We start from the raw sequence: 24,412 nt of genomic DNA, 5'->3' as shown, positions 1-24,412 counted from the left end.
TTCCTCTCGGAATTTTCCAGAGCTATGAGGGAAAAGATACAATGTTTGAGTTGCCCTGCACTGCGCAAGTGCAGCCAGCCAAAAATCCCCAGTTCCATTTATCCGCCCGCGGAGTTGGAACCTCTCGGTTAGAGCTCTTGAGATTTTATTCTCCTTTCGCTGTTTTCGGAATTTTTGGACTTGACCTGGCTTGTCTTTCGTCTATCCGTATCTCCGTTGCCCTGAATTCGGACCGGCTGACCTTCCTTTGCCTCTGGCGCGCTCATTGCAAGTACTTTCGCTTCCCGCCTGATCCTGATTGAGGCCTATTACCTCCTGCTGAGGCGCCACGCGCCAGCAGGATTCTTTCAATTACTGACTTTCTCTGCTGCCTTTGTGGACTGCTTAGCTTATGTCAGCGAAAAGGGACCTTTTCGCCGCTGTTCTGCCTGCTCCGGGAAGCTCCCCTTCCAGGACCACCATTCTTTGTGTTTGTTCTGTTTGGGTGAAACCCATTCGCCCACAAATTGTCGACACTGCAAAGAATTTACTAAGGCGACCTTAAAATCTCGCCAGCAACGACTCAAGTTTTTCCTTTGGAACCGAACTTTGTCCGCTTCCCAACCGTCAGATATGGAGTCTGTCCAATCGGTCTCCACCGTTCGTTCGGAGGTCACTTTGGTCTCCTCTTCACCCCCGTCGACATCCAAAGATGTTCCCAAGAAGACTTCCAAGGCAAAGTCTAAGAAGTTGCCTACGGGAAAGAAGTCTACCGATGTCCCTGCTTCGACCTCGGGAACGACGAAGAAAGCTACATCCAAGGCCGCACCGAAGGCTAAACCAAAGACCAAGGAAATAACCCTGGTCGTTTCGCCTGTCTCGGCGTCGGTGCCTTCTCCACTCCTGGAAGACTCTTCTCGGGACCGGGATTCGGTCTCCGATCAAGGCGCTCCCATTCCACCTCGCCAACCGCCTCCGGTGGACTTGGGGAAATCGCCTACGGTTAGCCAGCTCGACAAGCTCGTTGCCGGCGCCGAGAGCGTTCCGCTCAGCCCGATACTTACCGGGCGAACAACCCGATCTCCTTCACTCCTCTCGGAGTCGGGTCGTTCTGCATCGCCTCCCCCTCCACGGGGTCGACCAACTAAGCCTGTGGAAGAACCGATCCCTCGGCGTCCAGCTTCCAATTCGGCCGACGACGAGCCACCTGGAAAGAAGCGCCGTCACCGTAGGAAGCACCGACGAGGCCACCGACGCCGAAGGGACTCCTCACCGTCCGACTCAGATTACAGTCGGGGTCGGAAGAGGTCCCACCGGAGACGGCGAAGAAGAGATTCGTCCACCGAGTCTTCTTCGACCTCGAGAGAAAGGAGACATAGGAGAAAGAGAACCAAATACTCCTATTCCTCATCCTCTCGCTCACGGTCTCCACGTCGAAGCCCTCTCCCAAAGAGGCCGGTGGAAATGGGCTCCATGAAACCATCGGCGCCGAAGGACGCTCCCGTCGTCCCTCCTGGTGTACCACGGCAACCTCAGGATGGTATTCCTTCGTGCCCGAAAACGGCACCCTCGGGCTCGGGGGTACCTCCCCCCCTTCTTCCTATCCTTCAGAGGAGGAACATCCGAAAGATGATTCCTCCGACGTCGAAGACGACAACGAGTCCGAGGTGTCCCTAGAAGTCCCTGTTCCTGGGGAACCTTTACCTCCAGAGGCGGCTAACCTCAAACCATCTTCTCCGTCAGAAGATTTTTCTTCCTACACTCAAATGGTTGCTCGTATGGCCCAAGCTCTAAAGCTGGCGGTCGAACAGTCTCCAAGAAGGGAAGAAAATTTAATCTTCGGAGACATTGAAGCGGAGAGGACACATCCAGTTAGTCTGTCCTTCATCCCAGAACTGATGGATCTTATCAAGGAATTCTGGGAGCATCCTGCCAATGCTACCACTATCTCAAAGAGGACTGAAAATCTGTATAGAATACATGGAGAGAATACCTCTTTCCTTCTCATGCATCCGGCTCCTAATTCTTTAATAGTGGAGTCTAGCTCTACTAAGACTCCAGCAAAGGGCCACCCTACCCCAACCAACAAAGAGGGAAGGAAGCTTGAGATCCTGGCACGTCGCATGTATTCTATGACAACCTTCACCCTACGTGCTGTCAATTATCTGGTTGCCATGGGTGCCTACCAAAAACAACTTTGGTCCAGGGTTCTCCCAGCCCTTCAAATGGCACCAGAAGATATAAGGCAGCTCTGTCTAGATACACATGCTGAGGCCCTCACGGTGTCCAAATATCAACGGCTTGCCGCCCGCCATGTAGCAGAAGCCACTTCTAAGAACTTTGCCTCCCTCATCACCTTGAGGAGACATGCTTGGCTGCGTTCAGCTAATATCGTTGAGGACATTAAAACTAGGGTGGAAAACCTCCCCTTTGATGCTTCAGGTCTTTTCAGCCAAAACACCGATGAAAACCTGGAGAGTTTGCACAAGAGTAAAAAGACAGCCAAGTCCTACTCAGTGCAACCTCAAACAAAACAGTTCAAACCACAGTGGCGCCCAAAGTATACCTCCCCTTCCTATCAGCAGCCATCCACCAGTACTTACCGTTCTTATGGAGGCAACTCTTCTCAGCGTCCTCCTCAGGCATCATCTTCTTCATCTCTTGCTTTCAGACCACAACCACCTCGCAAGAAGCAGTCTTTCAAGACGTCTGCACGAAAACAAAAACAGTACCTTTGACTCCCTGACTGTTCTAGTACCATCCTCCCACACCACCCGCCTCTCTCCTTACCTTCACAACTGGACTCTCATCACCAACGACATCTGGGTTCTCAACATTATCACCTCCGGTTACCGCCTGGAGTTTATAAAGTTGCCTCCTCTAGGACGGGTCAACCCTACATCATTCGATCCGATCCTAGAGGAGGAAATCCTGACTCTCCTTCAAAAAGGGGCTATCCAGAAGGTACCATCAGAGGATGTCCTCGACGGTTTTTACTCCCGATACTTTCTGGTTCCAAAGAAGGACGGGGGCCTTCGTCCCATCCTCGATCTGAGAAGCCTCAACAAGTTTCTCAAGGCACGCAAGTTCAAGATGGTGACCTTAGAGTCCATCATCCATCTTCTGAGGCAGGGAGACTGGTTTGTGGTCCTGGATCTAAAAGACGCATATTTCCATGTCACCATACACAAGAGCCACAGGAAATATCTGCGTCTACTCTTCAACAACACCATCTATCAGTTTGTGGCCTTACCCTTCGGCCTTTCCACAGCACCCAGGACTTTCACCAAGTGCATGGCTCCGGTGGCAGCATACCTGCGCCTTCAAGGGATCCAGGTGTTTCCCTACATCGACGACTGGCTGATTGTCTCGACGTCCAGACATCAGGCCTTAAAGGACACTCAGTATGTTCTCCAGACGTTACAATCACTAGGTCTTACCGTCAATCACGAAAAGTCCAAGCTGAATCCCTCTCAGGTAGTGGACTACATCGGAGCGAGGTTAGACTCAGTACACGCCCGGATGTTCATGCCCCCAGAACGCATCCAGAAACTAGTAAGAGCCATAAAAAAGTTCAAGCCAAGGGCAAGAGTAAAAGCAAGCCTGGCACAACATCTGCTAGGCCTCATGGCTTCTACAACGGCGACCCTGTCCCATGCTCGCCTCAAGATGCGTTCACTTCAAATTTGGCTGCTGTCCCTCTTCAATCCACTCCTCGACAGTCAAAACAAGCTCCTCACTGTCACCCCGGAGTTGGCACAGCAGCTGCAATGGTGGACTTTCCGACCTCACCTTTTGGTGGGGCGTCCTTTCCGCCCTGTCCATCTGACAACTCAAGTCACTACAGACGCGAGTCCACTAGGATGGGGCGCCCATTGCGAGGGTCATCAGATCAACGCTCTGTGGTCCCCTCAGGAGACAAAATTGCACATAAACCACCTGGAGCTGTTAGCCATCATAAAGGCTTTGAAGTCCTTCCTACCTCTTGTGAGAGGCAGGGCGATTCAGCTCGTCACAGACAACACCACAGCGATGTTTTACGTGAACAAGCAGGGGGGAACAAGGTCAAAGTCCCTTCTGTTCCTGTCAATACATCTCTGGGAGTGGTGCTACCAGGAGCACATCTACCCGGTAGCCATCCACATAGCCACCACGGACAACATCGTTGCAGACGAGCTCAGTCGCCGCTCCACTCAAAATCACGAATGGGAGCTGGACTCAGAGATCTTTCAGGAACTCTGCCACAGGTGGGGAACTCCGACAATCGACATGTTCGCCAAGGACTCCAACAAGAAGTGTCCCCGCTACGCGTCCAGGGCAGGACGGGGCCCGGGATCGTTGGGAGATGCTTTCATGATCCCTTGGCACAAGGGCCTTCTATACATGTTTCCTCCCATGCCATTGGTTCAGAGGTCAGTAGTCAGAGCCCTCCAGCTGCAAGCAGAAGCAATCTTGATTGCACCTTGGTGGCCCAGACAACCTTGGTTCTCTCTACTTCTGCAGACAGCAATCGACAAGGTGAAGCTTCCCCTCGTCCCACACCTAATCACTCAGGACTCGGGGTCGATCTTCCACCCGGACCTGGACTCCCTCCAATTGACAGCGTGGAGGATATCCCATCAATAATGGAAGTTCTTGACAAGGCAAGAAAGCCTTCTACCATGCGGCTCTATCAACACAAGTGGCAAGGTTTTCTCAAATTTACTACAGAGCGGGGTTTACAAGCATCTCCCGTCTCTTTATCTACATTGCTACTGTATCTCAGACACCTGTTTGATCTTGGCTTAACCAAGTCTACCTTAAAGGTATATACCTCAGCCATTGTAACTTTCCAACCCAAGGGGTCTCAATCCTCCAGATGGTTTTCCCATCCTACGGTGAAAGCTTTCTTCAGAGGTCTCTCCAACATGAGACCCCCTGTAAGACGGCCATTACCTCAGTGGTCTTTACAAACAGTACTGCACTCACTGGTTCGTCCCCCCTTTGAGCCAATGGCTACCTGTGACTTGAAGTTTTTATCCCTGAAAACTTTGTTCCTTGTGGCAATCACTTCTGCCCGTAGGGCTAGTGAATTGGCGGCTCTTCGGGCTGATTCCCCTTACCTCCAATTTTTCAAGGACAAGGTGGTGTTATACCCAGATGTTTCTTTCCTCCCCAAGGTGGTGTCGGACTTTCATGTCAACCAACCACTGTTGCTACCTACTCTTTTCTCTGAACCCTCTTCAGATATTGAACGCACGCTCCACTGTTTGGACGTTCGTCGTGCATTATCCTTTTATATCTCAAGGACCAAGGACTTCAGGAAAGTCCAGAGACTGTTCTTGTGTTATTATGGCCAACGTAAAGGGACTGCTGCTTCGACGTCGACCCTGTCCAGATGGTTGGTTTCCACCATTTCGTTGGCCTATGAGTTGCAGCACAAACCTCTCCCTGAAAACCTGCGTGCTCATTCTACAAGAGCTGTTGCCACATCCACGGCCCTGCTGCGTGGGGTAGACATCCCCGATATATGTAGAGCAGCTACCTGGTCCAGTGTATCGACATTCATCAAACACTACAGACTGGACCTCAGGGCCAAGAATGAGACCAGATTCGGGAGGGCTATCCTTACATCACTGCTGCAGTGACGGCCCACCATCCTGTAAGTAGCTTGGTAGTCACCCATCAGTGTGGATTCATAGAGAACCACGTTAAAGAAGAACAGGTTACTTACCTGTAAACATGGTTCTTTAAGTGGATTCTCTATGAATACACACGACCCGCCCAACCTCCCCACGTGTCCGTCACTGCTGCCTGAGTTCCAACTCTCTCTATGTGCGGGCACATGGAACTGGGGATTTTTGGCGGGCTGCACTTGCGCAGTGCAGGGCAACTCAAACATTGTATCTTTTCCCTCATAGCTCTGGAAAATTCCGAGAGGAACCAGCGCAGGCGCTGTTTAACCCATCAGTGTGTATTCATAGAGAATCCACTTAAAGAACCATGTTTACAGGTAAGTAACCTGTTCTTTTAGAATCTTGCAACCTAGCGGTTCGAAAGCATGCAAATGCAAGTAGATAAATAGGGACCACCTCGGTGGGAAGGTAACAGCGTTCTGTGTCTAAGTCACACTGGCCATGTGACCACGGAAGATTGTCTTCGGACAAAACGCTGGCTCTATGGCTTGGAAACGGGGATGAGCACCGCCCCCTAGAGTCGAACACGACTGGACAAAAATTGTCAAGGGGAACCTTAACCTTACCCTTAATGTTATTCAGAGCTACAGTTACACTGTACATGGCATTTTAAATATATATATAATTTTGGGTAAGCTGTTGTGTATGTTTAAAATAAAAAGACAGAACAAATAAGTGAGTAAATAGATGAAAGAATTTTAGACACATATAGGCTGTGGGGGTTTTACAGTAATTTACACACGCAATCACAATTGTAGTAACAACATTTAAAAAATAATTCAGAGTGCAATTCTGTGCATGGCTACTCAGAAGTAAGTGCCACTGAATTTTAGTGAATCTCTAAAGGGTAAAGTTGTGTTTCTAATGAAAATGGTTTGGACACAATAATTTCTTCCTTTTTATTAAGTAAGTTCTGTCTGCATAGATGCATTGTTTTCTTCTACAGTAAGAAATTAAGTTACCTTCTGGATATAGCTGACTTTCAGAAACTGTTTTTTTAATATGCAAAGCTGCAGAACAAGTCCTTATGTCAACCTGTAACTGGATCTCCTCCTCTTAATGCAAATTGCTATTATGAAAAGAGATATATTTGTATAGCAATACAAAAGCATTGTTAACAATACTGTTTACTAATACTCCCCATGTTCAAGTGTACAGATTGCCTATAGCATCTTGTGTAACAGTGTTTGCTTACATGATGGACTTCCAGTTGAGCCTGCCTTTCTGTATGCATTAATCTATTCACATATTGAATCTGTTCTTTTTAATAAACAAAATACAGATCCAGGAGTTGTTAACTTTACTGTTCCCACCATTGTTCTTTCAGCTCCTCCACTGGTGTGGAATATGCATACAATTTTATGCTGAAGCACCAAAGACTAGTTACTAAAGAACGGGGGGGGGGGTACTCTTTTCACAATGAAAACAGCTCTAATGAGCTACTGTTGTTTGTTTTTCTCTGATATAATTGCTTAGGTTCAGTAAACAATGTTGCATCTGTTGTACAGCAATGGGAAATGTTAGACCACAAAGATAGAAAGCAGGTGCTTCCACGAGTAAATGAGAAAATAAAACAAAAATATTTCCCTTTACAAAACTGTTTAAAGTGTTTTTTACTGGACAAGTAAAAGACCTATAATTTAAAATGTATTAGTATGTACTGCTCTGAATCTCAAAGTGAGTTTCTAAAAAATAAAAGGGAATAATATGATGACTCACTGAGATTTCTTGAGTTTTGGCTCAGTGATGTCCAGAACCCTATCTTTCGCATATGGTAGGAGTTCTACATTCTGTCTGGGGCATATGTGTATGTTCTTGTTTTAAAAACAAGTTGCTCCTGTGGCATACACCTTTTTAATCTTGGGAAGTGTCAAAAGCATGCGGAAGGCAACAGAAGTCCAAATCTCTGCTGGGTGTGCACATTTCTTAAGCATGCTGAAAAAATTCCCAGGAGTATTACCTTTTATATCAGGAACTGATGGATGTTGCAGGAAGCATATGTCTCTCTTCCTGGATTCATGCTTTGGTCTGTTGATTTTGATCACTTTTTTTTATTATAGTTCCTTATTCTCCCATATATATATATAAATATCATGTTCCCCCTAATCTAAACACATTGGCCAAGTCTAGTTCCTAGTCCCAGTGAATCCATTGCATCATTTGGTTTTAGCATTCAGCAAGTGATTCAGTGAGTCTACTCTAGCTGGGACTAGCAGTTTGATTTAAACTAGTGGGTTGGATCCATGTTTAGGCATAATTTTAATCTTGGAACTGCAGAGCTGGAAAGGACCTTATGAATTATCGAGTCCAGCCTCTGTCAGGAAGGCATAGTGATCAATACAGCCTAACTTTAGTCATGCTGAACATAGATTTCATTCATTTTAGTAAGTCTATTCTAGTACTTTATAAGGTCTGGAATTAGAATTTTTTAAATCACACAGATAGGTACAAAAGTCCTATTCATTGTTTCAGTGATATTAAGTTAATTTGAAGATAGTAAATACCAGAATAACAAGGAAACTTTGTTTAAGCCATTTTATTGCAAATTTATTTGTAAGAAATCCACATATGTGTGTGTAAGTTTGGGGTTCATTATGTTTTTGTTTTTTGTTTGTTTGTTTTGTTTTTTAATATTTTCCTGTCAAGAATTTTGCTTGGGATAAGGTTACAGGATTTTAATAAAAGAATTAATTTGTCTAAATATTTAATGGGTTTGATTTTTATTCTTTAAAAAGCAATTTGGCACTTGACAATTATTCCCTCAATCAAAACTTTCTAAGCCCTTTCTGTTCAACAATTAAATTACCTATCACCACTATGCAGTAAACTGTAGGTTTAATAATGTGTTATAAGAAGAGGATTTATTTTAATTAGTTGTTTTCTGGGGTATTATTAAAAATAATAAAGATGGATGTGTTATTGAGATAAATCATTGAACTGTTGTGTGGAACCCAAGTTCTTGAGGAACAGGGGCACAGACAGAAATTTCCTCCTGGGAAAAGAGCTTTTACGTGCTTAAAAATTAGAAAACACAAAGAAGATGAATTCATCTCTTCTGGCATTACTTCATCCTAGCAAATTTAGGCAGAAGTAGGGAAAAATGGTGGATTATTGACAGCTACAGAGTAAGAGTCTGGGATCATGAACTAGACATTGTGGACACTGTTACTGCCCCAGCAGAGTTTTAGCTTGAGCTAGAAATTCTTTCCAGATCACAGGAGGTCAATGACTAATCTGGGTAGGCAGAACCACTTTTGAATAGAGAAACTGATAACTAATCTTGGATTCAGAAAATTGTAGCAGATGATATCCCCAGAGTTTAAATTTACGTTTCCCTCTGTGACAAAGTGGGCAAAGCAGACCGGACTCTGCTACTCAGAAATAGCTTCATAGCACCATTACCAAGGCTAAAATCCTGTTTCTAAGCATAGTAAATCATACTACAGTAGGCCTATTGAATCAGCGGAGATTTGATGAGTCAACTCCTCCATAAATTCCATTGATTCAAATGGGCCTACTTTAATTGTGACCTATATTAGCACAGTAAATTGCAGTAAGAGTAGTGCCTGCTCTAGCTTACTATGCTAAGCAAGACATTTTAGGCCAGCGTTTCAAAGAATGCATAAATTTTCCTTTTCCCTTTTTGAATCCAAGCACTGATAGAGGAAAGAGACTAATGCAGCTTACAAGTTTGGTGGGCACTACATGTAGGCTCAGCCAAGCTCAGCAAGAGTTTGGCTATTGCTTTTCAAGGAGCAGCCCAGGCAATAACAACCACCAATGAGGCACTATCTTAAAGAAAAATGTACTCCTGTTAATGCAAAAAAATGCTATTTTCAAGAACATAGTGGCAGGAGGAAAATAAAAAGTCGTTGCTCGTTCATTTCAGAAGTTATATCTCAATGTTTATTTTGTTTTGTCTTCTTTCCTTAGGCTATTAGATTATCTTTAGAACAATCTTTGCCTCCAGAACCAAAGGAGGAGAGTACTGAATCAGTTAGCAAGCTGCGTATCCGAACCCCCAGTGGAGAATTCTTTGAACGACGTTTCCTGGCTACCAGCAAGCTGCAGGTTGTCTTTGATTTTGTAGCTTCCAAGGGATATCCTTGGGAAGAATTCAAGCTACTAGGGACTTTCCCCAGGAGAGATGTAAGTAAATGGACTTTCTTTGGAATTTCCATCCCATTTTGTTTATTGTCACAGTTGATTCACTAAAAGTTTCAGTTGCTGTGAATACCTAAAGGGCACAATGATTGTATCCTGGTGTGAAAATAACTGTTGGAGTGGAAAGTATTTTATTGTTGTTGTTTGGTCATTAAGTCGTGTCCGACTCTTTGTGACCCCATGGACCAGAGCACGCCAGGCCCTCCTATCTTCCACTGCCTCCCGGAGTTGGGTCAAATTCATGTTGGTACCTTCAATGACAATGTCCAGCCATCTCGTCCTCTATCATCCCCTTCTCCTCTTGCCCTCACTCTTTCCCAACATCAGGGTCTTTTCCAGGGAGTCTTCTCTTCTCATGAGATGGCCAAAATATTGGAGCCTCAGCTTCATGATCTGTCTTTCCAGTGAGCACTCAGGGTTGATATCCTTCAACATAGATTGGTTTGTTCTCTTTGCAGTCCAGGAGACTCTCAAGAGTCTCCTCCAGCACCACAGTTCAAAAGCATAAATTCTTCCGTGGTTGGCCTTCATTATGGTCCAGCTCCCACTTCCATACATTGTTAATGGAAAAACCATAGCTTTGACTATGCAGACCTTTGTCGGCAAGATGATGTCTCTACTTTTTAAGATGCTGTCTAGATTTGTCATCACTTTCCTCCCAAGAAGCAGTCGTCTTTTAATTTTGTGGCTGCTGTCACCCTCTGCAGTGATCATGGGGCCCAAGAAAATAAAATTTGTCACTGCCTCCATATCTTCCCCTTGTATTTGCCAAGAGGTGATGGGACCAGTGGCCATGATCTTAGTTTTTTTGATGTTGAGCTTCAGAACATTTTTTGCACTCTCCTTTTTCACCCTCATTAAGAGGTTCTTTAATTCCTCCTCACTTTCTGCCATCAAAGTGATATCATCTGCATATCTGAGGTTACTGATATTTCTTCCAGCAATATTAATTCCGGTTTGGGATTCATTTAGTCCAGCCTTTCACATGATGTATTCTGCATATAAGTTAAATAAGCAGGGAGACAATAGACAGCCTTGTCGTACTTCTTTCCCAATTTTAAACCAATCAGTTGTTCCATATCCAGTTCTAACTGTTGCTTCCTGTTCCACGTATAGATTTCTCAGGAGGTAGATCTTTCTGGTATAATTCCGCTGTATATTCTTGCCACCTCTTCTTGATGTCTTCTGCTTCTGTGAGGTCCCTACCAGTTTTGTCCTTTATCATGTCCATCTTTGCACAAAATTCTTTAATATCTCCAATTTTCTTGAACAGATCTCTGGTTTTTCCCTTTCTGTTATTTTCCTCTATATCTTTGCACTGTTCATTTAAGAAGGCCCTCTTGTTTCTCCTTGATATTTTTTCAAAGTGTAACTTTTCCTATCTCCCTTGCATTTTGTTTCCCTTCTTTTCTTTGCTATTTGTAAGGCCTCGTTGGACAGCCACTTTGCTTTCTTGCGTTTCCTTTCCTTTGGGATGGTTTTTGTTGCTGCCTCCTGTACAATGTTACGAGCCTCCCTCCATAGTTCTTCAGGCACTCTGTCCACCAAATCGAGTTCCTGAAATCTGTTCTTCACTTCCGCTGTCTATTCATGAGGGATTTGGTTTAGATTATACCTGACTAGCCCAGTGGTTTTTCATACTTTCTTCAGTTTAAGCTTGAATTTTGCTATGAGAAGCTGATGATCAGAGCCCCAAACAGCTCCAGGTCTTGTTTTTGCTGACTGTGTAGAGCTTCTCCATCTTTGGCTGCAGAGAACATAGTCAATCTGATTTCAGTATTGCCTATCTGGTGATGTCGATGTGTAGAGTTGCCTCTTGGGTTGTTGGAAAAGAGTGTTTGTGATGACCACCTTGTTCTCTTGACAAAACTCTATTAGCCTTTGCCCTGCTTCGTTTTGAACTCCAAGGCCAAACTTACCTGTTGTTCCTTTTATCTCTTGACTCCCTACTTTAGCATTCCAGTCCCCTATAATGAGAAGGACATCTTTCTTTGGTGTCAGTTCTAGAAGGTGTTGTAAGTCTTAATAGAATTGGTCAATTTCAGCCTCTTCAGCATCAGTGGTTGGTGCATAAACTTGAATTACTGTGATGTTGAAAGGTCTGCCTTGGAAAGTATCTTACAAGCCATCTTCCGAGTATCCAGGGCCAGTTTCCCATCTTTCCTGAAAGTGATCAAAAAGTATGAAAAATAAAAATGGAATGTTGTTGGAAGTCCACTTCCTGTTATTTATTTCTGGCTTTGTGGGTTTGTTGAAGTGTGTTGTTGTTTTTAAAGGGAGTTTGGGCCTTGCACCTCATTTTATTCGAAACCATCAGAAGACTTTCAGAGTATGTGTCTATTTTTGCAGATTTATTTTTAAATGGGAGACATCTGGGAGTCTAAAAAATTGACCTTAAGGGCTCTATGCGGCCGTAAGACCACACTTTGCCTCCTCTGATCTAATCCAGTCCCCATGCTCACTTCAGAATCTGTAATACAGGTTGCAACTTCAGGATCTCTAAGAGATCTTCCAGTATCTGCTTATATATCTCCAGAAGATGAGAATCCCCACCCCAGTGAGGTACTATCAGATGGTTTCTATGATTTCTCATAATGTTTACATGACAGTTACTTTCTTGTAGTTTCTGGACTTCATTAGATTTAGTCCTGCCACATAGAGCAACAACAATCATATGTGGCGTGATGCTCTACATATAATACTCCAAATATAGTGCGAAATGGATTAATTGTGTCAGTTCCAATGCTAAAAAGCCATCAGCTGTGGTGACGTTAATGCTTTCCTAAAGTAGGAATATGTACTTTTAATGTCGTTTTCTTTGTACTTAAAACTTTGCTGATAAGGATTGTGAAAGTGGATTGCATTACATTCTATCTCTCACTAACAATCTCCTGAGGTTTTTGCTGTGGAATTTGAATAACACAGGCCAGACTAACAGTGGCAGAGAAAATAAAAGTTCACTTTTATTTGGTTACTTTCTTGTATTCCATATATTCACACAGTAATTCATATCTGACCTTTCTACACTGAAGTATATTTATCACAGAATGATTTGCTGTAATCCTAACAAGACTGCTTTCTTACTATGGCCATTGCCAGCAGGAAAATGTTGGTACCATCAGTAGGTGTCTTAAATTTGCTCATATTAGTTCAGGTGACTTGATCTAAACAAAATTACCTCTTGCTCAATTGTGTGTGTGTGTGTGTGTGTGTGTGTGTGTGTGTGTGTGTGTGTGTGTGTGTGAGTGAGTGAGTGAGTGAGTGAGTGAGTGTGTGTGCGCACACACATGTGCGTTTTTGATGTTTCATCTTTTTCCCTAGTCTGGGATTCAGGAAGGCTCACAACATAATTGAAAACATATACAACTGAAACACAAGTTATTATAGTATTAAAAGACAATTAAACAGATTAAAACAAAAACCAAATCCAAATCAATCAATTGAAATTAATTAAAATCAATTAAAACTCTTCATTCAAAAAAAATGTATCAAAAACACCCTTGATAAAAGCTCTTTTCTCTCCAGACACTCAGTTGTAAAAACAAAACAAAAAAAACCCAGCCTGATAAAGATAAGAGGGAGTTGACAAAAAGACAACAGAGAGTAAGCTAGCCTAACCTCACTTCAAATAGAGTTTCTCGACCTGAAAATGGTCACTGAGAAGGGCCTGTCTTGTGTTCTCATCAAATATACCTGAAAAATCAGACGACAAAAGAATATTATGTTTAAATCCTGAAGACCAGTCTCCAAATAAAGCAAGCTAATTTTACATAATTTCAGAGATGAGAGAGGCTCCTACGGTTAATACTAGGAATCTCATATTACAATCGTATTGGAATGGTGTTCGTAAGTAGAAATGATCATAAATCGAAGGACCATTTCCCATAGGAGTGCATTGAAAACTGATTATTCCGTTCTGGCTGAAGAAAAAAATCACCAAAAAATAAAAAGAACACAGCAAGCCCAGTCGGAAGGTGCTCCGTTGCTGAGGTTTAAGGAGAAGAAGAAGAAAAAACTCCATAAACAAAAAGTAAAGCCACCTCTGTTGCTGAAATTTAAGAAGAAAAATCATCCAGAAACAAACACTAAAGCCACCAACAACACAGCACAGAAACATACCCACCCCAGCCAAAATGCACCCAGAACAGTTTTTTAAAAGGAGAAAACAGCAACTTACCTCCCTGCAGAGAGAGAGAGAGAGAGAGAGAGAGAGAGAGAGAGAGAGAGAGAGAGAGAGAGAGACACACACACACACACACACACACACACACACACACACACACACACACACACACACACACACACACACACTCAACTCCGAAGCAGAAAGGCTCTCCCAGGCCTCCAATGACAACACACTCTCTAACTGCCAGAAGTGAAAGAGCTGCAGTACAAAATAGCCTCGTCGCCACCTACAATTAGAAATATGAATCGCCCACCTTTTTTCCCTGCCTTTTTTCTGTTTGTAAGTGGAAGCTATGTTCACAAGTCGAAGCAAAATGTTGCAACTGGAGCTGTTTTTAAGTCAAAATGTTCGTAAGTAGGGATGTTCGTAAGTCGAGGCACCACTGTAGTTGAAAGGCTATCCAAAGCAACTGCTGGTAGTGAGAAGCCATTTCCCTTAGCACTTTCAGTATTCTAACAAGAGGTTTAAAACGTTTCCATCAAAGTTCTTCTATATCATGTTCCTCAAGAAGTAATATTCTCTTAGTACTGTATAAAGTAGGACTTGCGGTGCTGTATATGTCTTTCTTTTTCTTTTTAGATATGAGAACCTGAAAAATACCTGCCTAATTAAACAGCAAACATTCCTTTTCCATCTTCAAAGATGGTGTACAGTTTCAGACAATTACTTTTAATAACAAAGTTAATGTTCTCATACGTCAACACTGTAAGACCTGCCTGTAAAATACTGGCGTTTTGGCTTAAATAGTTTTTATGTGGAGCTGAGGATACTCTACAACTAATTGTACAAGGTGACGTACAATTAAGGAATTACAAATGTTAATTTCTTAAATATGATGAAACTCCTGGTTCCTGTAAACAGACTTAAGCAACTAATTTCCAGTTGATTTGCTAGCATTAGAGTCTGTTTCTGTATATATACTGTATGTGAGTTCATAATTCACTTTAGTCCTGATGATTTAGGGCAGACAGTATTATTTATTTGTTTGAAACAGATTTCAGAGCACTGAGCAGCATAAAACAAGTTCAAAAACAGAGCCATCAGATCTCTACAGCATGAAACAGAGAACATCCAAGGCAGACAACCCATCTTTTTGTGGCCTGTTGGCTTTCCCTATACCCTACTTGACAGGCTGAAGATATAATGGGTTTTTATCTCTCCTCCATCAGTTCCCTTCTCATGTGTTCCGGTGGGAAGGAAAATGAACTATACCAATTGAAGGTGTGCTATGGGAAATAATAGGTCTTTGGATCTTTTGGACCCGACCCTCCCTAGTGTACTCTGAGCCAAGGTAAATTGTGGGCTTATGGAGAATCAGCTGCAAGTATAATTTGTGACATTGTTTGCAGTACATACAGTATCTGTTAACCATCAGACTAAACTTTAAACCTCTTGGCTTTATGAAGCAGAAGCTAACATGAAATAGCCTAAACTCTGATCTTAAATTGGAACTCAGCCCTTGTTGAGCTTAACAACTACAGAACCCAAACAGTTCACTTCTGACCCAAACATTCTGATCCAAATTTGCTATTCTTACAGATGGGTTGTATTTACGTTTAAATTCCCTCCTCAACAGGATAAGAATGGTGAAGGTCTTTTATCCAGTGGCCTACCAAAATAATAAAAATAACTTTATTTTCTCAATTATTTTCTCACTTTTTGTTCATTCTAACTTTAAAATTCCCAAACAAAATGAGTATGAGGTCCTGCAAAAATAATCGTACAAGCCTATTGCATTCATTTTAATACCTCTCTGAAGGCAGCAAAGAAATTGTGTAAAAATTCATTTGAATTTACTTTTACAGACAGTATAAAATGCTCATGAAAAAATCCCATTATCCACCAATTATGTTTATCCCCGCCTAAGCATGTAATTTTTTTCCAGTTAAACCAAAGTGAAAGAGAAAACAAACCTACCCCCCAGAGATGGCTGCCATATTACCTTTTATCTTTTTAAAAACTGGATGGAATGAAATCTTTGTGTATAAAATATGCTTCTGCCTTCCAATACATCAAAATATTATTTTCTAACAGTCCTTGTGTTTTCTCTGAAAAACATTGCTGGTTCTTATAATAGTCCTTTTAAAAGGGAAAGGAATCTGGAGGGCAGTGGCAGAACTTCCCACAAAGTTCACCTTTTTTACCTCTGTGTTTCCCCCACACACACACACACACACAAAACACACATTTACAATGGCTTCAGCAGGATTAAAAAAACAAAACACAATACTTTTTTCTGCTGAGTTAAATGATCCCAGCCAATTGGGGATAATTTATTCAGTATGATTATAATGTTACCACATTAGGCAGACAAAAATATTTTATTACTGTACTCCCTGTAGTTTGAGAGCAGGGTAAGAAGCAATGGGCATCTGATGTAGCCCAACGTCCCTGGTCTTTTGAGGAAAGTGTGTGCAGAAACCTGTTTCTACTTTCGGACCTCCATATTTGGACCAAGTGGCCTTTAATACATGTGCTGTTGGGAATACTGTCTACTTGTGCAGCAAAATTGAAAACATTAGTCTAGCCGCTGTGCAAAAAAAAAATTGATATGTTTCCCTTTCTTCTCCTTCCCCTCTCCCCTCTTAGTTTGCATTGAAAAGTAAGGGTGCTTTTACAAAATTACCTGCATTTTTCACCTGAGTAGCAATACTAAAAGCTCCTACTATTAAATTAGCTTTTCATTTTCCATTTCAGTTGAAAGTAGGCTATCTTGTGCTTGTTTGATTTTATGGCATTTTTTGTGTTTGGTATATTTTGTGTACTTCCAAATCTCACTGAAATCTGTAAGGACTGTAAATATTTAAAACATCAACAATGAGACATGTGATTGGCTCCCTTGCTATGGAAATATTCTGAGATTGTTTGGAATACAATGCACCACTCTGATAAAATGGTATGCTGGTAGCCAAATAGATGAGTACTGTACAGCCAACAGAACAGGTATCCCAATAAAATATTGAAATATATTCACTTCTCCAGTAAATATGAATTCATTAATTCCTCTTTGTACATTCCAATCACTTGCACAGACATCCTTGGCTGACAAAGTCAGTATCATAACCCAATTGTAAATACAAACTTCTACAGTAGAGTAAATACTCAGATTAACCTTTTCTAGACATAACTTGTAGTTCTCAAAACAGCAGTGACATTCCAAAGCAGCTGTGAACATGCTAGGGCTAGTTTGGGGATGATTTTACTCCCCATGCTATCCTTTTAGTGAAATTGCACTAGATGCAAAGGAGTCCAAAATTTATTATTATTTTTATCCATCATCACCAAATAGTGTGAAAATGCAGATGTTTATTGCCTTTAGCATGAATAAAAACTAATATAATTTGTCATAATATTCTATTATATGAAAATTGACACAAAACTAATATTATCTTTTTGGTGCCAGGTGAAAACATTTCTCTATTAAAAGGCATTTAAAGGGATGTGCTTGTCCAATTTCAGAGCATTGGCCTAGGACCAAATGTTTATCAGTGTAATTTGTTTTTGTGTGGAGGTGATGATTTACATTATATATTGTCTGAAATCCCATTCATGTAACTTCTCTGGTAAGGTTAATGATATCATGAGCCACAGCAGATTTTTGGAAATTAGACATTCCCCCATCTCTCAGCCACCATAGATTTCCAACAATGAAAATGATTACTTAGGACCCATAGGGGAACAGGAGGGAGACATGTTTAATTTTCAGAAAACTTCCCTGGCTGATGACATCATCGACCTTAAGCTGCAGAACATACGTGAAGAGAATTTGAGACTTTATTTATTGTATTTTACCTTTTGCATATTTTATCAGATTTTAGAGTCTTTTTCAGAAGATTTTGAAGACATAAAACCTACTACTACTATTATTTGACTTATTATTACTATTATTTTCTTTATATCTGAATTCCCTAAAGCCAGGATCTATATATAAATTTAGGGAATTCAGATATATATATTTAGGGAATTCAGATAAAGGTAAAGTAAAGTTTCCCCTTGACAATTTTTGTCCGGTCGTGTTCGACTCTAGGGGGCGGTGCTCATCCCGGTTTCCAAGCCATAGAGCCAGTGTTTTGTCCGGAGACAATCTTCCGTGGTCACATGGCCAGTGCGACTTAGACACGGATTGCTGTTACCTTCCCACCGAGGTGGTCCCTATTGATCTACTCGCATTTGCATGCTTTCGAACCGCTAGGTTGGCGGGAGCTGGGACAAGCGACGGGTGCTCACTCCGTCGCGTGGATTCGATCTTACGACTGCTTGGTCTTCTGACCCTGCAGCACAGGCTTCTGCGGTTTATGTATGTCTACCCAGAAGTAAATCACATTAAGCTTGGGACTCCATATATTGTGAGTTCATATATAGCTTTAGAAGTGCAACTAGGGGCCGATTCCAGTGTTCATCACAATATATAGGGAGCGGTTAACGTTGGGAGATGAGCCCTCCAAATAACATCACATGCATAGAGTGTGAAAGTTTGAAAGCAGTAGTGTAGCTGTGTTTGACTGAGCACAGTTACAGAGTGCATGTGATTTTAGTGTAGCTCATCTTATTTTGCAGTGATAGCAATGTTTTAACCATGTTCAGACAAATGAAGTTACAGAGCCCTTTGGAGACTGTCCAGCTTATTGTCCAAAGGTGTGTGGTGCCCTTTGGGGGAAATGTATATATGTGAGCATGCATCCTCACTTCCTCTTTAAGCCCTACTTGTGTTCAAGTGAATGTTTAAATTTAAGGCATGTGATGAAATGGTCACTTACCAAGGCATAAAGTAACTGGCCCTGTGATGAGCTGAGTGCATTATTCCTCCTCCTCCCCCTCCATTTGCCCTTCTGAAATTATAACCCAACTTTTTGTTTTGGATTGTCTCTAATGATACCTTTTATTTCCAGTTAGGTAAGGTACCGCATCACCAAGGGTGGCTCCAGTTCAGATTCTGTATGGCATTTAAGCATAGACAAGGCCCTTTACCTTCTCTCAAATGCACTGGTGTGTCTTAATAATCTGCATCTGCAAGCTTCTTTTGTAATCAAAATCAAATCCTGTATGTGTGTTTGTGTATCCTGCATTTCCTCTTTAAATGTACACCAGCGAAATCCATTTATTGAAGAGTATGTCTTTTATCGAGGATGTACTGGAGACTTAAGCTATTTATTTACTATATCTGGAGGCCTTAGTAATATAACTCTTCTACAGTATTTCACATTTATTTATCTGAGCTATAGCTTAGGATCAGATGGCAGCGAAGTCACTTAAGGTTATTCAAATGCATTTATAATGTTGCTTAATAATTCAGAACCAGTTTGCTCTGTTTAGAGTATTACATTTTAAAAAATCCCTGTAAGTAGTCTATTCCAAATGCAGTTTAAATAAACAATAAAGGGGGAAATCTGTTTCTCTTCCTTCCTCTCCAAAACTATAGTTAAAATGAAATTAATCTAACTGAAAGAGTATAGTGCATCCAGTCAAGAGAAGGATTTAAGACCAGCTTGTGTCTCATGATTGCATTACTATAAAAGATAGGTGAGGGATTAAGAATCCTTCTGGCCTCATCCTTCTTCCCTTTTCTTAGTTTTAATTTTGCTTAGGAGCAGGTGTTGATGTTGGTATTTTGTATACCATTGGTACTGGAGATAGGAGCTTGATGCAATAAGAAGCAGTGAAATACACTGAATATAGAAATGGTGTGTAGCTGTCTTAACAGCTGTCCAGATGTTTCTGGATGTTCACAATTAGAATATGGAGATGACAGCCATCCCCTGCTGTTTGTTTCCATCACCAGGACACAGATGTGGATAGCTGTTGGATTCAGTGTTGCCTTTGCAGATAGTTGTCATTGATTGGTCTAGCTTTCATCAACTTCTTTCTTTAAAATCCACCAAGGCTAATGGGCATAATAATCTTGTATTAATGAGTTCCATACATCTAATTATACTCTGTATGGTGCAAGCCTTCCGTTTTGTTTTTAGACTACTGCCAATCAATTCTATTGTGCAATGGAAGGCTTTCTTCTAGTAAGATGAGAGACCGAGGGAAAAACTCTCCTCCTTCTTCTTCTTCTCTCTCTGTCTCTCTCTCTGTGTGTTTTTTTTTAATTTGGAGGGTGGGGGACTCTATCAGTACCTACACATAGCACATCTCGGTGCCTGTCTACTCAGAAATGTCTCATCCGGTTTGTGGGATTTACTCTCAAATACATGTGGACATCATTGCAGTGTAGCTTCACCTCCCCCAGTGCCAAATTGCTTTGAAAGCTGAAAAGGAGTATTGAATACTGTCTGCTGAGTGCTAAGTGTTCCATAGGCATTTTTATTTGGCAGACATTTCTGAGGAAATGACCAGCCTTGAATACTGAACACTACAGACAGACAGCTGTCTACAAGATGAAAGTGTTCTGTTCAGATGCACCACTGGTCTCTTCTCTCTCCACCCACTCCTAATTTTCACTGCAGCCCTTTCTCTCAACTGATTTCAGACTTTGATTAGTGTGCTGTCTGATCATTTCTAGAAGATGCTGGGGCATGTTGCCTCTTCAAGTTTCCTGTTAAACCTGGTGTGTGTGTGTGTGTGTGTGTGTGTGTGTGTGTGTGTACACCTTTTTTTTAGACTTAGCTTTTATTTTATGAATTTTTCTAGAAGAAAGAAGGTGTAAGAGCAAAAAATGCCAAGAAATAGCCTTGGCAACATTAAGATATTAACATTGCTGTGTCTGCTAACTAGAAAATTTAATGATCTCCTGCTGTTTTGGTAATTGGACAAGTAAATGCATCTTAATAAGGCTCTGATCCTCAGTGATCCTTCAGTCCAAGCCCTATTCATTCCAATGGGGTTTAAACTGCCAGAACTCTTTAAGAATCTGTAAATTACTAAGGCATTTTTGTATACATGTTATTGATTTAATCTGTATATCAGTCAGGCATATTGTAGCATCTAAGCATCTTGTGTTCATCACTGATAATTGTTAACTCCTTCATATCATGCAGTCTATATTCACTGCTCAGCATCTGGTTTAAAACTCTGGCTTAAAATTTTTCGGACATGGTGTTTTATTATAATCACTTCGTTTGGGGTGGGCAACTTGTGTTCCTCTAGATGTTATTGGATTATGATTTATATCAACTGTCCAGCAACAGCTGGGATTATGAAAGTTATCATCTACCATGAGAGAGAGGCACAGGTTTCTCACCACTAACTTTGAATACTCGTATTCTCATGTTCTGAAAATTGACGCAAGAAACTCTCCTACAACACAAATATATTTGCTGTTAAACTTGAATTCATTTAGAAGCTTGTTAATAGTGATCTTTAGATGCCCATAGAGGAAACGGTTACAATGGATTCAACAGTTCGTTTTAAAAGTGCACAGAATTCCAGGTGAGTAGGCTGAAAATATATACAGTATAACTGAATTGCTGCAACCTATTAAATCATTATAATTAAGGTCTGACTTGAGTTGGAGTTTTCATTTTAAAGAACATTTCTATAAAAATCAGTTGATGCAATGATTTTTCAAACAATGGATTGAATCCAGACTTGGTAATACTTAGAATGCACTTCACTTTTGGACCTAAAACTAGGTAATGTGAGATGATCTTCCCATGTGATAAATGGTGGTTGATAGAGAAGCTCTGTAGCAAAAGCCATTAATCTGTTCTCTTTGATAAAGAACAGAACTGTCTGTCCTTTCGTTATTGCTACACAAGTATTATCTGACCAGATTATACCATGCTCTGGTGAATTCCTAATTCTAGCATACTCCTGAAAACACTGTAGGTTTTTACAGGTCCATAATCCTATTGAGATTGTTTACATTGTTTGCTGCAGCTAATTTTGACATATTTTTGAAGTGCTAGTGCATATCTTGGTTCTGCAGTCAGGTGCCTAATCAAGCACATGGCTGAGACAGGCCACAACATGTTATTAGTTAACTGCGGTTAGCCATGGTAAATTCCATAAACCATATGTTAAGTGGCATCAAGTCACATCTGACTTACAGTGATCCTAGTACTGTTTACAGGTCAATATTTATTTATGTTTTTAAAAGCCCACCCTCCCTTTTTTAGGGTTGTAAACAAACTGTTGTAAACAACAACTCCAGCACATGAAAAATGTTTTCTAAAAACAAAAAATAATTTAAAAATTAAATATACAAATTAGGGAGCACAGCACTTGGGCTGCTGCTGAATCAGAAAAATGGCTCTTGGTCCCATTGAGGTTACCCCTCAGACTGCGACAGTGCATTTTATGCAGGATTTTCTTTCATATTGTCCAGAAAAACAGCCAAAGCAGACAGCTGTTTCCCAGTGGTGACCAAGGACATGAAGGATTGAGTATGCATTCAGAAACATCTGCCTAAACTGTCAGAGAGACATTTCAAGGTACTAGTGTTAGCATTCAAAACACTGAATAACTCAGGACCCAGGTGTTACATAACAGCACTGATGTTACCTGTCTGTCATGGGTTTGGAGGGAAAGTTCCATCCTATGGGGAGTGGAAGGCGGGACATCAGGAGGAGGGGCTGTACTGTATAAATATGTGATGCCTGTGTGGTGAAGAGAGATGCTGTGAGACACTGGGAGACACTGGGTTGTGACGAAGCAGCAGCTGGGAAGAAGAAGCTGTTGTGGGAGTCTGTGTGTCTGACAGGGTACTACTGTGTGTCAGAGTACCAACCTGATAAGTTCAGGTGTCTGTGGGTTAGCCAGAACTGATGGGTTCAGGGTCTGTGCTTTAAGTTAAAGGTTCTAGGTGAACCAAACTGTATGCTTGTGTGTGTGAGAATAAGCCACGTTACTTTATTTTATTCACCTGATTGTTTTATTTACCCTGTTTGTATTTAAAATAAACCTTATTCTTTTGTTGTTTAAAAATCCATCCCTGGTCTGTGTGACTTATTATAGGGAATGGTTGGTGGCAGCTTAGTAACTGTGTGATAGATCCCAGTAGGTCTGGGTGTGTCACATTGATTGGTGTCCAGCGTGTGGGATACGACTGGTCCAGTTGTCCAGCGGTCCAGCAAAGCCTTGGCAAGTGTGCCCAGAGCAAGGGGGGTCTAGTCAGGGACAGTCTGAGGCGCGTAGGTAATCTTCTAGGTGTACCTCACGGGGAGGTGCACTAGTAGAAGAACGTGCCAACTGGGGAGACTTAGATTAAGGTGCTCTGAGGCAGCCTGATTTTGGCGGGAAAACGCTGAGGCAAAACTGCGTAGCAACAGTGAGCTAGCTTGCCAGCTGAGAGGCCCAGCAGAGGGGGGTAGGCTCTGACTCGATACTGTTGCAAATTTAGTGCTGAAGAACAGCAGCAATCTCTGGGGAGAGCTGGTTCTGAGGCAAAAAGGAAAAAAGTGGTCGTTTTATTTTGAGGCTTGACTTTTTAAAGCCGCCTGTTCTGAGGGGGGATTATGCCCTTGACTCGAAGCAAGATAGCAGACATGAGTGAAGTGAAAGACCCCCAGATTGACCAAGGTTCTGAGGATGAATTTGGCTCAGTGCAAGGTGACAGCACAGGAGAGCAAGACCCAGAACTCAGAAAAATACTCATAGCCCAACAGCATGAACTGAGGGTGAGGGAAATGGAGGAAAGGGAAAGAGAGAAACAGCGGCAATTTGAATTAGAGAGAGAGAGAGAAAGAATGGAAATGGAGAGGGAGAGAGAGAGAATTGCTCTGGAAAAAGAAAGAATGGCGTTTGAATTAAGAAAACTGGAAATGATGAACCAGAACAATAATAATAATAGGGATTCTGAGGGAGGCCAATTGTCTAAGGCTGACCTGAAGAAATTCCCTGTGTACCACAAGGGAGATTGTCCTGAGGTGTTCTTTTCCTTAGTGGAAAGAGCGTTTGTGGACTTCTCAGTAAGGGAAACTGAGAAGATGACCATCATGCGGTCTTTAATCAGTGGTAGCCTGGCTGAGGTTTATGCCGAGATGCCTGAGGAACGGATGAAAGATTTTGCAGAGTTTAAAAAACTGGTGTTCGCAAGACATGGGATAAATGCAGAGCAGCTGAGACAAAGGTTCAGGTCCCTCACCAAGAAGCCAGAACAGACTTTTACCCAAGTGGGGGCCCAATTGGTGAGGCTGCTTGAGAAATGGCTGTCGCAGGAGGGAACAGAGACCTATGAACAGCTTAAAGACTTGATAGCCCTGGAACAGTTCTATTCAGTCCTGCATGGGGAATTGAAATTCCAGGTGAGGGAAAGGAAACCGAAATCTGTGGCAGCAGCCGCAGAAATCGCGGATTTTATCTCCCAAATAAGAAAGCCCTTGGGTGAGGGGAAATCTGTAGGTAAACCCAAAGAAACCTACAGCAAGTACTCTCAGGGACCAGGGAAAAGCCAGCAAGGGGGAGGGGCCCATGGTGAAGGGAAGCCCTCAGGCATGAAACCAAGCCCTCAGAATTTGGAGGGAAA

General features: G+C 42.0%; 1 protein-coding gene across 3 annotated transcripts in view; it reads left to right on the top strand.

Moving 5' to 3' along the window:
• FAF1 (Fas associated factor 1) overlaps positions 1–24,412 on the top strand; it is a 297,114-nt gene that overhangs the window by 259,230 nt on the left and 13,472 nt on the right. For all 3 annotated transcript variants that reach the window (XM_020788123.3, XM_020788122.3, XM_078392865.1), the window contains exon 18: positions 9,588–9,803. In XM_020788123.3, coding sequence (XP_020643782.1) covers positions 9,588–9,803 — 216 coding nt within the window. The remainder of the gene's footprint in view (positions 1–9,587; positions 9,804–24,412) is intronic.

The sequence above is a fragment of the Pogona vitticeps genome, chromosome 4, assembly GCF_051106095.1.
Source record: "Pogona vitticeps strain Pit_001003342236 chromosome 4, PviZW2.1, whole genome shotgun sequence".
Classification (NCBI taxonomy): domain Eukaryota; kingdom Metazoa; phylum Chordata; class Lepidosauria; order Squamata; family Agamidae; genus Pogona; species Pogona vitticeps.
This window is presented reverse-complemented; position numbering and strand designations above follow the sequence as displayed.